General features: G+C 36.6%; 1 protein-coding gene across 1 annotated transcript; it reads right to left on the bottom strand.

Moving 5' to 3' along the window:
- Positions 1 to 5,553: 5,553 nt before the first annotated feature.
- Positions 5,554 to 11,703, bottom strand: LOC108244289 (leucine-rich repeat-containing protein 3-like). The gene has a single exon (XM_037975945.1). The coding sequence runs from the start codon at positions 11,413 to 11,415 to the stop codon at positions 10,615 to 10,617; it is 801 nt and encodes a 266-aa protein (XP_037831873.1). The 5' UTR covers positions 11,416 to 11,703; the 3' UTR covers positions 5,554 to 10,614.
- Between the last annotated feature and the right edge of the window lie 6,112 nt (positions 11,704 to 17,815).

The raw sequence follows: 17,815 nt of genomic DNA, 5'->3' as shown, positions 1-17,815 counted from the left end.
ACTCTCCCGTGGCCTTCAGTCCAAATTGACCCAATGTCACCAGGGTTTCTCTACCTCTCTCTATCGCTCTCTCTTTAGAGGGCTTCAAGAGGGTGAAACAAAATGCTTCAATAAATATATTTAGTTCTGCCACAGACTGACTACATTTCACATATTTTCATCACAAACTTTGCACACTTCTTATATGTAAAAGTTATAGTTAACTGTACTTTTTTTGTTTTTGCAAGTTCAGTTTAACTTTCTGTGCTTTTTATTTCACAGTCAAAGCAGAACAATAGAAAGACTCATCCCAAGCATTGTCTGAACAGTGTATTAATATTAGGACAGTAATTAGGGACTTCCAGCATTGAAATAAAAGCTGGCAGTTATCATAATAAACTATGTAAGGCTGCTGAAGTGCAATGATTAATGCTCCACCGAGTCTCTACATCTTGAATTTTTGTTCTCACCATCTCCTCGTCTGACTTCCAGCCCAGCTCTGAACGTCCCCGTTTTAAAAATCCATTAACCAGACGTTGTTCTGAAGCAGGTCACCTCCTCTGCTGAGAACCTGATTTACTGCGCTGCTCTGCTTGTCAGATTCTGACATCATGTTGTTGAAACTCAGGTATTGATTTAAGTCCAGTGCCCTCCAAAATCTGCAGTCATGTTTGGCAAACATTTACACAGACTTAATAGGCAGCGATTAATCTCTGCGGGGGGAGGATGATTGCTTGGAGCCACAAAATTGGGGGCTTTGAGACGGCACAAAAATATATATTTCTTATAGGTGCTATTTTATTTTCTCTTTTCTGGACTTTGATGTCCGAAAAGCCTGCACACACAAATCAATACCTTTCTTGAAACGGAGAAAAGATAGACTACATAAAACTCATTCACAAATATCAATCTTGATAAAATTGGGCGTAATTACTTCAGATGAAAGGTTTTGTTTGATAAACTACCAGTTGCACCTGCACAGGTGGAACTCACGGAGGGCAGCGTGAGTGCTTAAGCTGAAAACAAAGCACTGTTTGCTAAACCTGCCACCAGATGATGTGAAATTTACTGTAGCAGGGGGCAAATTAAACACTTTCTCTTATCGGCTCCTGTGGATGCAGCAGTAATTACAGTTTTCAGAGACAGCATTATGATGAAGTGCTCTTGAGTTTGTGGGAAAAGAAAGTTTTCCTATTAGAACAAGATGACAGAAAACAATGTAGAATATGTCAGGGATCATTATAAACTACCTGTTCATAATTCTGAGTTTGATTGTTACAAAATATGTTTAACTTATTGTCTGGTATGTTAGTATGCAAGGTAAATTTAGATCAAGTTACTATTAGAGAATACAAGTAGGAACCAATAGGACCATACTTTAATGGTCTTATTTTTCATTTAAGATTTAGGAAAAACTTAGAAGATGACAAGTCCTTCTCTTGTGGTTTTTCAAGTTGTTAATAAGGGTGCCATTGCATCAGCATCCTTATTGTAATTAGTCTTTTGTTTTTATCACACTTTTCAATTTGCTACTTCTCCCACAGAAAGAAAAATACATCAAACAGCTTTATCAGGCATAGTGTGCTGTGGCTTTTGGTAGCAATACATCTTAAAACTTAGACAAAATCTACAAAACACCCGGAATATTTTCCCTCTTAGACAACAATGGAATTTGGACAAAACAAATGATAAGAGCCAGCCCTCTTTGTATCAGGTTGGGTGGAGATTGCAGCAAACCCAATGCTCAGACTCATCTTGTAGTTTCAGGAATAAAAATAATTTATTTAAAAATAAAGGAACAAAAAAAAAAAAAGCTGACGAGGCAACAAAAACAAAACTAAATCCAAAACTGTAGCAAACTCCAGACAGCAAGAGAAACATGACAACAGACCAGCGAGAAAAAAAAAAAAAAAAAAAAGGAGGAAATGGCCGGGTTTTAAAAGTAGAGGGTAATTAGGGGAAGTGGGCACAGGTGAGTGATTACTAACGAGGAGCAGGTGAAGATGTGCGTGGCAGGTAAACAAGCGATGACAGAGAAGAAGTGAATGATGACAGGAACACAAGAAGCAGAAACTATACAAAGACAAAACATGAAAACAATAAACCCAAATACTAAAGAAACTCAAAGAACAACACAAATCCTGACACTTTGGAGCTCTATAACAGTAAAAACACCAGTCAAAGTTTAAAGGAGTCATAGGAAGTTGGTCTTTTCATAACTAAACTGGCATCTTGACAAAATAAAAGCTGCTGACTCATGACTCGACTATAGCTGAAGTGTACAAACATTACTAATATGTTATTTAAGAAAGTGTCTTGTCAAGATTATGTAATCTTTTATACAGTTAGGGTCATTTTTAAGATGAATTTGATTTTCCCCCTTAATGTTTGATGGGATTCAAACCTCTACTTTTGGAACCACATACTTAGATTTTTTTCAAAATTTAGGCCCAAATTATTAATGAGCTTAACGGAAAATTGTTGATGCTGGAATTTTTTGCATCAAAATATCTTCAGAAAATTTTTCATTTACTGAAACATGTGTAGCACGGATGTGTGAAACCATCATGTGAGATCAGACAGATTTTGACGTGTGGCTGCCCGTCACTGTGTTCAAGGACACGACGATGCTGCTGAACACGTTCACATATTCAGGGATTCAAACTGAGACTTTCCTTGGCAGTGTCTCTGCCACCTGCTACCCAAATGTCCTCCAAATGGCCCAAACTGTCCAAATCTGTGAGACTTGAGCGGTTTGGGGTTAGGAAACTGTAAGCGAGGAAAGGACAACTGTCAGGATTTATAAATGATGTTGTCGTTTAAGGCCAGTGTGAAGTTTTGTGTGAGCAAAGATATTCAGTTCTTTAAAAGGCTTTCTTCAAACTCAAGGGAAACCTGTTTTGATAGGTCAATTTGTTAAAGCTTTACTAATAAAATAACTTTTCATAAAACTAACTAAAGTAGTTTGATTGAAAGAAATAATTCATGAAACTTCTGTCAGTGAATCAATAGACACTTAAATGAATCGTGTTCTAAAGCTGAAACCTTTGTGAACCTGTGAGGAAGATCTCAAAGCATTAAATTGTAAAATAGGCTGACATCTTTACAATATTAAATCAGCAAATGACCTTTTACTGGATCTGTAAAAGACGGTGGATGATTTAGCTGCCAAAAAGGTCTTGGAGTCAGAAAAAGGAACATACAGTTGGTTTGATTTTTTCTCTTTTGGTAAAAATATATTTTCGTGAACACATGGTGCCAAAGCACAAACAACCAAAATGAACAAACACAGAAATCCAAAATGGGTGCATTGTTCTACAAGGTAATTAGAGGAAAGTATAAATATATAAACAAAAAAATATACTCTATATAGAGGCATCAAAATGTATTCATCTCCAAAGCTGTAGAGGAGAGGATTGATCAAACCAACACTAAATTGATGGATTTTTATAACAGCCAGCTTAGAGCTTGAAATCTCTCTGAGCATGAGAGAAAGTATGAGAGAAGTAACACCTCCAGATCAATTACTGCATTTCCTTTTGATGAAATGTAAAATCAAAAGGTAGATAAGCTGTTCACCAACTCTGTCCAACTTCTCCAATCACCACTTCATTAACCGGAAGAATGACTTTCCTTTGCCAGATTTTCTTTCATTTCACCACTTTGCACCAAGCTTTGACTGTAATGCAACAGATGAGCAACCAGTGTAAGATTTTCATCATTTTTTCCCTTCAATAAAATTCCTGATTTTATACTGCGGATGGAGCCGCTGGTAGTTTTCCACAAACTTGCAGAGCTCAGTGAAAAGCATAGATGTGCAGGATGCTGTCCTGATCACTTCATTATGCAGCTCACTGAGTCTTCATTTAGTTTGAGGATTGGCTGAAAACTATTAACATTAAGGCAACATGACAACAAAACATTTTCTTCACAGTACCAACTATTTCCAACAATAATACTCTTGAACAAACAATATGAAGCAGAAGCTCTTTGGTTCTCATAAAAAAAATCTTCACAAAGTCCTTTTATAAAGTTTGAGAATAGGTTTTTTTTTATCACTGTCCCTCCAGTTTTCTTTAGATCTTGTTCTTCAGAGTTTTCAGTATGTCCCTGTGTAGCTCATCTGGAAGTTTGTTCCTCTGCTGGTCAAATAAACCTGTTCTGGTTTAATGATCACCCCTCAAAGCAGATTTAGGCTCGTTGTTGTTTCGTCGTCATACACAAAAGCCCTGGTCCATCCTCATTTTTTATTTTTTTTTTTGTCATCTGCACCTTGTGCATGTTTGGATTTAAATGTGTCTGTCTGTTCCCTTAGTTTCTACCACTACCATCTATAATTTGTTACATAAGAGTAAGTTAAGAATGTGTGGCTACATTTGCATACAAAGAATTATTTCCACTTTACAGGGGATAAAAGGAAGAAGTAACAATATCACCACAGAATTTACAGAGGTTGTTTAGAGTATACGAGGTTTTCTTTACATTTTTTGATTTTACAAAATATTAAACACAAGATCTTACCAGATGCAGGAGAGAGATTATTCAAAATATAATGCTCTTCTGCCAAATTCAGAAAAACTATAAAAAGGAACCAACTGGAGGATGCAACACATAACAGGTCTTTTAAAGTATTAACAAAGTACAAGAATAAGAAGTGTGTTTGCCTTGTATTACCCAGTTTGCTCAAAAAACATCCTTTTGACAACTCACATACATCTGGAAACATAATTGCTGCAATAATCCTGCATGAAGAAATAACTCTTTTATTCAAAAGAGCAGAGTCTCAAAAAATGGAAACTACAAGGGGAATTTACTTTCAAATAAAATATTAAAAGTATTGAAAATTTAGTTCAATTAATTGTTAACAAATAAAAAATTTATACAAATATAAATAAAACAGTAACAAGATGACTTAATAATTTCCCTATAGAACAAAACTGATTAACTTATTCTGAGTACATTATTGTCAAACAACAATGTTGGTGTAAAAATGGTCCCAAAAGAAGAAAATATATAAGTATTAATTATTAATCATGACACTATCAGGGAATCTATTATACTGTAGTAATAAAATATGCATCTCTGAGCAAAGAAAGTATTCTGTGAGCCATAATGTGAATTTAGTTGTTCTAAAATTGGCCCTAACCACATGGCCCATTTCAGCAGGCAGTGGCAGTTTTGGAGCATGAGCCTCATTTTTATAATTGGAAAAGTGCTTGCACAGTCACTAAGGTACTCAGGTGATACTGACTCATGACTCGACTATAAGAAAGGAAAGCTGCATTTCTTTCCTACAAGATGGCACAATTTCCTGAAGGTTGTATAAAATATTGTTGACTTTCTTTGAACAAACTTTAATTCAAATAAAGTTTTAGTTCTTGTTTTTGTCGAGGAAGATGGATGGATAGTAAAAAAAAATACCTGAATGGAGACAAAGGAGGCAGAAATCAGGCAGGTAGATGAATTCAGGGACTTTAATTTATCAGGACAACCTAAATGAAACAGAAGAACTCATAACTTTGAGAGAACTAAATGCAAGAACCAAACCAGGAACAGAACAACAAGAATCTGACAACCAAGGGTGGAAAACAAAGAGCGCAGACAGACAATAATTAATAACACACAATTGATATTAAAGGGCCCAAAAAGCTTTAGTTTTGTCTCATCAGTCCCAGTAACGTCTCCCTGAAACTTTGGTTTTGGTCAACATGTATTTTTTGTGAATTCTAGTCTTGCTTTTCTGTGTTTTTCTGCTAATAGCGGCGCCTCTGGCTCTTCTTTCATGGAGCTCAAAATGGTGTGAATCATAAAGTCCGTCGGATCAACCTGGGGTTGCATTCCCTCTTGCGTCCACATCCTGGGAGGTTGTCTACAGTCCAGTGAACATTACACTTTTTCATATTATAGGCAGCTGTATTCAGAGGAAAATGGAGCTGCTTGTAAATGGTCTTATGTTCTCTATCTTTAATTTAAATGAGATCATAAAACAGAAAATGATCTGGCCATTAAATTGAGTTGAGAAAAAAACATTTTATTTTGAAATGCTGGTAAGGTGTCCAATGAATTCCAGAAGTAAAACAAACACACAGTAAACACTAAAACAGACAGCTGACATGATTATCAGAAACAGTAGGAGCCCTTTTCACTTCCTTCACAGAAACCAGCTAGTCACGAGTTTGTAAAGACATCCATGTTGGACAACATTTTAAAAATTAACAACACAGCTGACTTGTGCAAACCTTTCGAAAACCATTAATGTCATATCCACATTGGCCAGTATTAATATCATCATGTGACAAGTCAAAACTGCACAGACAGACACCTCTTAACAAAATACAGAAGTAAAAAACAAACAAACAAAAATACCCAACAATAAATATGTAAAACTAAAACAATCACTTCCTACAAAGAGTAGATGAAGTACATCTGTTGCCGATTATGAGTTTGTGTTAATTTTAACTTTCCTGCACAACTAGTTGGGTCACCACTTAACACAATGACAATAAGACCACAAAAAACACGCAACAATGATGTTTAAAAACACTTCTGCCTCTGCAATGGCTATAGTGGACAGGGAGAGGACGGGACACCCAGCTGTCCATCATAGCTCACAGTGCTACAGTGTAAAAATCCCAGAGAATAGGCACTTGAACACAATTAACTCCAACATTGATTTTGTGTCCAAACACTGATGTGCTACAATGAGAATAAGAATAATAAAAAAAATGAGTTATTTGTTTGCTGCTGCAAGAACAAAAAAGTATTTTGGTGTTACAACCATTCAGACAGACATAACATTTGGAGCCCATTGCAAAACGTCTGCAAAGCTACATTAATTCATATTACAGTCGTTTCTGATGGCTTGTTCTCGTACCGCGGCTGTAAGTGACTCCTCTGTGATGTATTGCAAAACTGCAGAACCAAACCTCTTTGTGCTGTGGAGAGTTTAGCAGTTCAACAACAGTCTGGAAGTGCTGCATGTTATGCATGAATAAATAAAATCCTTCAAACACAGTTTTCCACCCTAGATGTTGTTTTGTGTGTCTCTTAAAGTCCCTTGAATTTATTCAGGTTTAGATTTAAATCAGAGCAGCTTAATGAGAATTTTGTCATCAACAAAAGAGAAATTAACACTCAACTTCAAGCATTTATGGTCTCTAAAATCCTGTTTTTGGAAAGCTTTGACATTAAAATGATGGTTCCCATCTTCTGAAGTGTTCTGTCAAAAAGATATGAACAATAAATATCCTACCTGTTGTAGATAGCTCTTTGAATGAATTCAGTTTGGAAAGAAATGGAGCTTAATTCTGGCTAAATTGACAAACTAATGGCTCATCTGAGCAAAGCAAGTAGATTGCTCCATCATAGTTCTTTGATGCAATCTCCTGAGACCTGTGTCCCCTTATGAGGACATTGGCTTTTCTGCATCATATTTTTGTCTGTTCAGCTTAAAAGCTAGTGCCCTCAGTAAGAGTAAGTTTGAATTAAAAAACATTTTAAACTGTTAGTGTTAATATAAGCTAGTGTTTAGCACTTTCAGTGCAGCCTAGTGCACTTTTTTTTACAGGAATATCATAATTATTCTGCAGAAATAACCATGTATTATGAACTTGACAACAGCCTGAAGGTTTATAAAATGATAATTGCACAAACTGCTGTAAATAATTTGAGATTGGAGCTGTTTTAAAACAGAAATCTACTGCCCAGTTTAGCCCTTTAGCTCATCAATCCAGTCAGAATTCAACTCCATTTCTCCAAGATGAAGATGTTCAAGGAGCTATCTACAGTTTGTAAAGATTTAATTGAACCCTACTTTAAAAGAATCCTACGTTTTCTGAACTATCTCTTTAAAAGTGAAACTATAGATGTATGCACTGTAGTCAGATAAGCACCAGTCCTGCTGCTAGAATTTCCAAAATCAGTTTGCTCGACGCTCATATGGTTTCTAAAGTGTAAACATCTTTCCCTCTGTGTCCCTTCAATTATTCATTAACACACTATGTTTGCATAGATTTTAAATGGCATTTATTTTCAAAAGGGATAATTTCACTTCACCTAATGGTGCTATATTGTTTGTTTAGTCCAGCAGAAAAAAGCTATTAGAAAAATGAACAAAGTGTAACAATCAGCTAAATATGTGTTGCATGAATTGGCAAAAACCAAAACAATGTTAGGTATTTACTGATAACTAGATTTTAAAAACGGCCATAAAGTCAGTCTCAATAGGGCAATAATTTTCTTTCTGTGTGGGTAAATAAAAAGGGGTTGTTTTCTATTTGTTGTTACGCATTAAGTCTAAAAGTTCATACATATTTAAGATGTGCAGGAATTAAGTAGGTTCATATATCTGGATGTGACAAGCCTTGTGTCCAAGGCTGTGAAAAAAACATGTGTATATATTATCACATATTAAAGGGAGTAAAATCCCAGCCTGTTATCCTCTGTAAAAAAAACTATTATAGTCAATCCTCCAAGGAGTTTAGGCTTTACTTACATGATCCCAAAATGGGATCCATAAATCTTGGGTAATTTCAGAATCGACAGAAAGATGAGAATGTACTGAAACTCTTTTGTTTGAAAACTTAGTTCTCTTTCAGATGATGCAGAGGGGAACATTATTTCTTAGACCAGTCTTCACTTGGTTCATAAATTAGCACAGGTCTGGTAAAATTTCCCCCTATCTTGACTTTATGAGCTAAATGACATAAATCAGCTGTTGTAAAAATAACCAGGAGACACCATCGTTCTCCTAATTCATCTCAGTCCAGATCCAATCATGGACGGACATCAGAGCAGGAAAATTTATCCTCCAGTCCGCATTGATCATCTGTTATGGAAAATGAGTTGCTTACTTTGTGCTATGACTGTTGCTCTGTGTGGTTGGTGTGCCACATTTACTCACATTTAATGAAACCAAAGTAAAAATATTTTGTTGTGGTAAAATATATATATAATTAACTGGACATAATAAAGATGAAAATCAGGGATACACAATGTCATTGGAGCCTTAAAACACCCGGCAGGAGTCAGGAGTCAAAATAAAATTTGAGAAGAATCAGTTCAGTCACTTTAATGGTTCTCATTGCAAAAAAGGGAAACCAAACAATAGAGCAGTTTGAATGAGTTCATGTTAGTAGTTTTAAGTCAGTTCCTAAATTTTGGTCCACGTTCAACGTAAAGAAAGCACTTGGCTGAATTTGCACCACTTAGAAGTTTGAGTCACATGACTGACCTACATTAGGCTGGCTGTAGTCTGCGTAGGTAAATAAAGATGGTGGAATCAGACAGACTTAGACTCTTGGAGATGTTAAATTTGCTGCTAAATGTGAAAGAAAGGTAAAAAGAAGGAGTAAGACAGCTGTTAAGAATAAATACCGAAGGTCAAGCAGGGCTGGAGCATCATAAAGACAGAGCTCAGCATCCAAACTATTTTTCAACCAGTAGGTTTGCTGTTTTGACCTTATCAGTATACTTTACTCAACAGATCTGAGCATAAATACATACCAATGCATCAAAATTGTTAGACTTCTCCATTCCAAACAGCTCTTCTATGGACTTTGCCATTGTTGGCCTATTTTCAGTCATTTCGGCTCCTTCCACAGGTAAACAAACACATGTGGTAGTTTGCATCCCATCTTCCTGATTCTGCACTGACTACCTTTAAAAACCATGAGCACAGATTTGCAGTAACTCTGTGTCTATGTGCAGCAGGTGTTGTGTTTAGTTTAGTTTTCCGTCTGGATGGAAGTTTAAAAAGTGGTAAGAAACCATCTTCAAATTGCAACATCAGACTGTAAGATTCAAGAACATCAACAGATTGTTTGTGTTTCTTTCTAAACCACATCAGACATTCATGAAACGGACATTAAATTTTCTTTTAAAGTTATTCCAACACTAATAGACCCATTCATGTTTGTAAAATTTGGAAGAGTTTTTATCCTTTATTGATGATTCCAAAACATTTGTTCAGTTCAGAGTGACTTGTTTTCAGATTAGACTGTGGTTTATTGTCTACATTTCTGCTGTTGAGGTGATCTTTGTAGTTTTAAAGATTTGATGACTTCATTAGAAGTTTGTAATCCTGGAAGTAAGGATTTATTTAACTTTTCAAATGATGATTTATTGCTTACTCTCAAACACAAAGTGGATAAATCTGCGTGCACAGATCAACTAAACTGAGGGAAAAGATCTGTAAAACCATGTGCATGGTTTCTTAAGCTGATGTAACAGGTTCTTAATACCTTACATTTTATTTTGACCCATGACAGGGTCTGTAAAATGTCATAGGTATCGGTTTGCAGATGATTTGGTCTGGTTGTGGCTAATTTCAGAATTATGTTGATTCAAGCTGATTAAAACAGGTTGAATTTGAAGTTTTGTCTAAAAACTGTAAAAAGGTAAACTTTATCTTATTATATCCTTATATCAGAATAAGATATTGGTCAAAATAGGTTGAAAATATCTGTAGATCAGGTACTGGAGAAAAAAGAAAAAGTGCATCCCCAATCAAATTATTTGTTTTCAATAAATAAAAGACTAAAAAAGGTGTGTGGTTATGTGCTGCAGCAGCTTTACAGTCCCTCTGCACAAAACCAAACAGACTCAGATATTTACAGATGAACAACAAACCTCCTGCTAAAGAACCGTGCTGATGGTGTCAAAGTCCTTGCTGATCTGAGAGTTGCTGGGCAGTGACTTCAGGTACTCCAGGTGCCTCCTGGCATCCTCCTGATTGTGTCTCACATAGTAGATAACATAAGCGATCACCATAGTGAACCACCCGAACATGGTCACAAACATGGCTACATCAGTGGTCTTATGGTGAAAGTTGCAGAAGTTGATCCCTGAGTCCAGCACCTGGATTACTGGTTTGCCCGCGTACTCCTCCTGCACCGCCGTGTGGCAGACCACCTCGGTGACCGTCTCGGGATCCAGGCGCAGCTCCCTCAGGACCTCCTGAAGCGTGCACTCACAGTGCCACGGGTTGTTCGAGAGACTGATTTTTGCCCGCAGGCGAGCGAACGCCTCTTTGGGGACACTTTGGATGTGATTGTTTGATAAATCCAGCACAAGGAGGCTGTCAGAAACACCTTGAAATGCTCCAGCATCCACCGTCTCGATGTCATTGTTGGACAGGTCCAGCTCCTGAAGGTAATGAAGTTCTTTGAAGGCGTGGTTGGGGATGTGGGTGATGTGATTGGCTGCTAAAAGCAGGACAACCGTATCTCTAGGAAGATCTGGTGGGATCTTTTCCAGGTTGCGAGACATACATTGGACAACTGTCAAACCATTCTTCTCTATGCAGTGACAGCTCACAGGACAAGCTATCACTGACGCATTTGCAATAAGAATTCCAAAGAACAATCCCCAGAACAGGGCAAAGCCTTGAAAAATCAGGGTCTTCCTGAACATACCAGGCTCTGCTAAGTCCTGCATGATTAGCAGTGACTTCCTACAAGACCTGTCAGGCAAAGGGAGTCATGGTTCAACCTGGTTTTTGGCATAAAATGCTGATAACCACTTCATTAGAGTTAAAAATGCCAAAATTATTTAGAAAAACGTGGAAACTTATCTGAAGATAATCCATTAAAATCGATTTGAAAGAGTTCTCTCATCCAGAAATTGGGCTGCGTCTTTAACATAATCCAGCTGCAGTCTCAGGGTTTGTTGTGAGGATGCTGAGATTATCAGAAAAAGGACCGAGTGGCACTGGAGTCCACAAGCTCTGCGCTGAAATAAAAAAGAGGTTATTAGTGTACTTATAGGGTAAAGTATCACATTTTGTCTTTTTAAAATATGCACACAGTGTTTAGAAAAAATGAATTGCAATTTTGTAGGAAAAATTCATTTCACTCCTGCAAATCTCATAAAGCAGCAGGCACACTTACATGCAGGTCATTGAATGAATTTTCCCATTCAATTAGGCGAAGTGTAATTCTGCCCTTGTTCTTGGAGCGTGGCTCATATCAATCTCAATTACAGGATTTCACAGCTGAAGAAGAAGGAACAAGCTGTAACAAATACAGCCCTTCCCTTACAATAAGAGTCCTCCCCTCGTTTTTTTTCCCCACAGCTCATTTCCAGGACTGCCGTCTCCCATTCGCAGCCCTGTGATAAGAATAGCCACAGACTCTAAATTTACTCCATCTGTCCTGCAGGAGCATCATCGCTCCAGGACTGTGCACCCTCTGGTGGGCTAAACTGATCACACGATGAACCCCTTACTGGGTCCGAGGTCATGCACTTGTCTTCTTGTTTTCTCTGCCCCCCCCCCTTTTTATGTGGCATCAGGCCTCATATCAGAATCTCTCTCTTTCTCCCTCGGGGCTCTTAAAAGGAGCCCATCAGCAGTCTTATTGGCCTGAGCTCAGCAGCAGGTGTGGAAAAGATGTGGCGCACACACACATCTGTACACAGTGCAGCTAAACACGCAGAGGTGTTATGAAACAGACACATCTTTGACTGGAATAATGTCCAGCCTGTCAGGGTAATTATTTTTAACATACTGTTTATAACTAACTTAATAATAAGGAGCCAATTTGTCTCTCTTTTTTTTTTTTTTTTTTTTTTTTTTTTTTTGCAAATGCACACTTTAATAAGAATAATGGGTGTCCACTGACAAAAAGAAAACCTTGTACAAAAAGCTATTACAGCTGAATGAAGAATGAAGATTCAATAATATTTTAATGTTTTTTTCAGCTTATTTAAAATCTACTCAAAGCAAACTGGGTATATTTTATTCAGAGTAAAATAAAACAAAAAGAAAAGGCATAAAGTGGATTTTCTTTATGTCTAAGTGTTAATTAGACAATGTCATAAGGTTTTGTAATATTGCAGATTTTAATCAGAGTTCTCATAAGGTTATTTAATTTAAGTAATAAATAAAAGCTTACCTAAAAGGTGTTAATAAAGCCACTTCTTTTCCATCTTCAGAAAAAAAAGAGTCCTATTTGGAGGTCAGAAGGTATTCCACTTTGGTGAAAAATAAATCAGAATGTATCCAATGATAATAAATAAAAGAAAATATTTTAAATGTCCTTTAAAAGCCAGCTTCAACATGTTGCCTGCTCTGGGATGATTAATCTCAGGGTGAAGTTCCTCTGCTTCATCTCTCCACACGCGCGTCTTTTCCCTCCTAAAACACAAAGATCTCACTTGTTGATGATCAGGTGCACGAGGAGCATCACACCTCCGGCTCATCTCGCGCTCCTCCACCCCGGATGCTGCACGCGCGCGTTCTGTTCTGCTGGCAGCTCTCCGAACCGTCTGCGCCTCCCTCCGCGGCGCGCCGCGCTGCGCGCGCGTGCGCCTCCTTCTCACCCAGCAGCAAATTAACCCAATAAATAGAAAGCTGGAGTCTGAAAGTTCCTCGTGGCGGAAGAAGAAGAAAAGTAAAGTTCTGAAGAGTGCTTCTTTGGTGATAACTGTTTAAAGTGAGTGTTAAATTTTAAAGTGACCGTGAGCAAAGATTAAGTTGGGCTCTGTGGCTGTGGCGGGTTATTGATTCTTCTGCCCCCCCTGCGGGACTCCAGCAGCTCACACAGCAGCGGATCAAGGTGCCATCACTTAGGTCTGTCAGTGAGGGCTGCAGTCACAAAGTTGAGACTTAATTGTGCTGCTTTGGCTTTTAAATTAAATGTAACATGAATTACCATCACCAAACAGCAGGCGGCGCTGTAGTTAGTTTAAACTATTATCCTTAACTGGAAAAGAAGCAGTTTAAAAGCCTTAAAATGACATCATTACAACAACTGTAATTCCAGATCTCCTGTGGCTTTACAAAGAGATAGCTCGAGCATTTTTGTAGGTTTTGTGGAAATGTCATAAACAACAGTATCTTACCTGGTGTAGATAGCTGTTTGAATTACTTTAATTTGATGAAACTGAGTTCAATTCTGATTTGATCCATGAGCTAACGGGTTGTCAAAATTGGACCAAAGACAGAACGGATTGCTGACATCTTTAAACAACTTTTTAAAATTGTTTTTAAAAGAAACATATGAAATCTTTTGCTGTAAATAAATAAAAGATCCAAATTGTACAACCTTAAAAGGGAACTTTAAAGGTTGACAGCTACATTTGTCTGGATAGAAAGCAACAAAAATATGTTTTGTGCAAGTTCTTAACTGTTTTTAATCTCATATCTGCTCTGTTACCGTTTTAAGAAGTCTTTTATAATTCTTCACCTTGACCAGCTTTTAAACGACCTTAAGAAGAAATATAAAATCAGATAATATGTGCCTGGAAAAGTGAGTCTCTTCTGTTTTGTTATCCCCTGGTGTAACTCTAATGTAGGTCGGCTGTTCCCGGCGTTCCGGGTGTCATTAAAGCCATGAAGTAGCTTTTTATTGGGATGGTCCAGCTGCTGTCTCAAACTGTGGGGATCCAGCAGGCACCAAACAACCAACACCTCATTCAGGAAATTAGGCCACTCACTTTGGATTTGTGATAACCCCAAGCTGGGATTTCTTTCTTGTATTGGCATGGAAGATTTACACAAAATCTTTTCATAATTGTAAGATTTCTTAATGAGTTCAAAAGTATGCATTAAAAACACATCTTAAAGTAACTCTAATCTATAGTTTTATGTAAAAATGTATTATTTAAATGTAAAGAGGGTCACTATTAATAATAAACTCACAGAAGAATTGTGGTGTATAATATCTGTCCCACTTTTGCTTTTGTCTAAGAGCTAATTATGTATTAGAAAGGCTCAGAGTTTTTGTTCTTGTTCTTTGCTTTTCTAGTGTTCTGCCCTGCCAAGCGTCTCTGTAAATATGGACATTAAATGTTGCTTGTTTTATCAGTAAAGCGCTGTAAACATAATGAGACTCATTTAGCTTTGATTTTACAGCAGCACACAAGTCTATTTTCTGTTCTGAAGCTGATCTAATCTTTCCACACACACACATCACAGCTTTGCTAAATCGATTGCAAAAAACCTTCCAGGCTGCTGAGACTAAACCAACAACTGGAGTTTTAGCAATAATTCCCTCACTTGTTTGTGAAAACCATATTACATTATTTACAGCTGCACCTGAGCACAGAAAGGCTATTTTTTTGTTACAAGAACACTTAAAACACATTTTTAATGTGACCTTTTACCTACAGCTTAGGTTATAAACAGCAGATGTGAATTACACAAAATGCAAAACAAGAAATAGATGAAAATTCAAAATACTTAGTATTTTATAAATCCAACTTCACACATAATTGTTGCATCTAAGCATAACTAGCTAATAATTAGCTTTTAAACACAGACAGAAAATGGATGATACATAATTCAACATTGTGATTTTACAGAACCGAAAACAAGAGTGCAAGAGAAGTACCTGCAATACTATTTTAAACATTAATATTATTATTTTTATTCACAATTCTGTGCCACCGCTGAAGTACTCAAGTTGCATTTTTAATGCTTCCCAGGATTGTGTTGGTTTGTGTCCCCAATTCAGTTTTAATAAATGATGTGCAAATGTGAAAAAGTCATAAAATATAGCTGCACTATTGAATAATTTGACATTAAAGAAGTTTGACAGAAAATTATGTTGTCACAATGAATTTGACCTTTAACCCTGCAGGTAAAAAACATCATCATGTTTGGATTTTTACAGTAATGTGAATGTGTTCTTGATTTATGGACAAAAGATGTGTTTTCTACAGTCACATTCATCATAAACATAGCCACTAAAACCACTTTTGTTCATTCTTGTGTCAGAATGAGAATTTATAAAAAAAATTAACTCATTGCTTTCCTAATATTTTGTTTACAAGAATGGAAGGGGAAGATTATTAGAAGATTGGTGCAGACATTTATGTCAGTTACTCAAGTTTTAGTCCTTCATATATGATTTAAATTTGTAAAATGAAAAAAATGGTAATGTTACTGGAATTCAGCATTACTTATAATAAGTAGACAACAAAAATCATTTAGCTTCAATTTTTAAAGGTTTTACAGCCAGAATATTGATTCGTAAAAGAAGCAAGATGTTTCCAGTCAGCCTGAGGTTTGCAGACAAAAAGCTTAGAAAAAATAAATATTAAGCAGTAAACTGATAATATGGTCAGAGATAAAGCCTAAATTCTTTTCTGCTCCTTGAAGGGGAAATGAAAATTGTTTTAAAGCTAACATAAATGAAAAGAATGCCATAAATGGTGGTTGTTTTCAGAGTTTCACAAAAAATTACATTATTTTAAAATGAATAATTAAAGATTGAAAAATTACTACAGTCTCTAGAGTCTGGCCACAGCTGGCCCCGCCTCCTTCTACGTCACCAACCAAGGAGGTGACTCCGCCCACACAGTCAGCCCACAAAAACTCTAAAAACAAGTCATTAACTTTTAAAATCAGAAAAACGGACCAATGAAGTGTTTTATAATCAGGTTTAACTAAAAGAAAAACATGAAAACTTATTATTTTTATATTTGTTTTCATTTCCCCTTTAAATAAATGAACAGAACATGGCTTAAAGACACATTTCATTGATCACTGTGTTAAATTCTCATCTTGTCTCACTGCCACCAAGTGGCCAAACACATATCTGCCCCTGATGCAGAAGAAAAGAAATCATCCTGATTCACCTTTTGCCACAAATCTATATAACTGAGTTAGAAATACTTTTATAAATATTTTGTATCCATTAAAAAGCTGTCCACATCCTAAAATATGAACCTATAATCTAAATACTGGATGTAAATGAACACAGATACTTTTTGTTGTTGTTTTTAGAAGGGAGACCTGTTGACAACAGTTCCTCTGTTGCTTTTTGTACATTTTTAGACACCAGACCTATAAGTAAGTTTGCACAGTGAAACAGTTGGTTAGTACTGCTGCCTCTCATCAAGAAAGGTCCAGGCTTTTCTGCGTGGAGTTTGCACTACTCTTTGTTTCTTCCTACAGCCCCAAAAAGCATGCATGTTAGGATTATTGGCTCATCTAAATTTACACTATGTGTGATGAACAGGTCACCTGTCCATGTTCACCTGCTCCTTGAAACACTGAACAGATAAAAAATGGTAAGAAAATGAACACAAGGATCAATGACTCTGCATGTAAGAGATTTAAACAGCTAAAAAATAAATAAAAATAAAGCAAGGACAGGCCTGTTTTAGTATTAGCTGAATGCTCTGTGGATCGAATAGAAGATAATATCACGGTCTTACATTTTGCATTTTTGCCGTGGTGCTCATGTTGTCAGGATGAGAATGCAGGCATTCAGATAAGATAGTGTGACTTTTCAGGTTCACCTATCTGCTCCGCACAGCCAAGGCAAGTCCTGCTTCTCATGCAGGGAGCAAAATGAATTTTGCTGCTTGTATAATGAAGCTTGTGATGTTAAAGCAACATTAAATTGGCTGCTTTACAGAAAGTTTAAAGACAGAAAATGCATCGTGTCCTTTACTCAGGCAGTCTGACTGCCGAACAAGACTCTGAGCCCACAGCTCTACAACAGATACATCACAGACAAAACTACAGGGATTCAAATATAAACATGGGCTATAACAAGAACAAACTGGTAGACAACTCTTCATACAGTCACTGTAAATCATTTCAATTCAGAGTTTACTGATGCAAAAATGCACTCAGCTTGTTTAAATAGGGATCAGCTTGTTTAAATAGGAGTTCTGAGAATTGTTATGAAAAAAATGATATCTTACCTGTTGTAGATAGCTCTTCAAATGACCTCAGTTGGGGTCAAATATTTTATTTCTGACCAGATTGACAAGCTAACGTCTAAACTAAAGTGGATTGCTGTCACTTTCTTAAAACATTTTTTGTTAGATTCTACAAACACTATTTTAATAAACATTTACATTATACTCAAATACACATTAT

Source organism: Kryptolebias marmoratus, linkage group LG6 (assembly GCF_001649575.2).
Source record: "Kryptolebias marmoratus isolate JLee-2015 linkage group LG6, ASM164957v2, whole genome shotgun sequence".
NCBI classification, from domain to species: Eukaryota; Metazoa; Chordata; class Actinopteri; order Cyprinodontiformes; family Rivulidae; genus Kryptolebias; species Kryptolebias marmoratus.
This window is presented reverse-complemented; position numbering and strand designations above follow the sequence as displayed.

Coding starts and splice junctions, on each gene's coding strand:
- LOC108244289 (XM_037975945.1), bottom strand. CDS start 11,415: ATGCAGGACTTAGCAGAGCCTGGTATGTTCAGGAAGACCCTGATTTTT.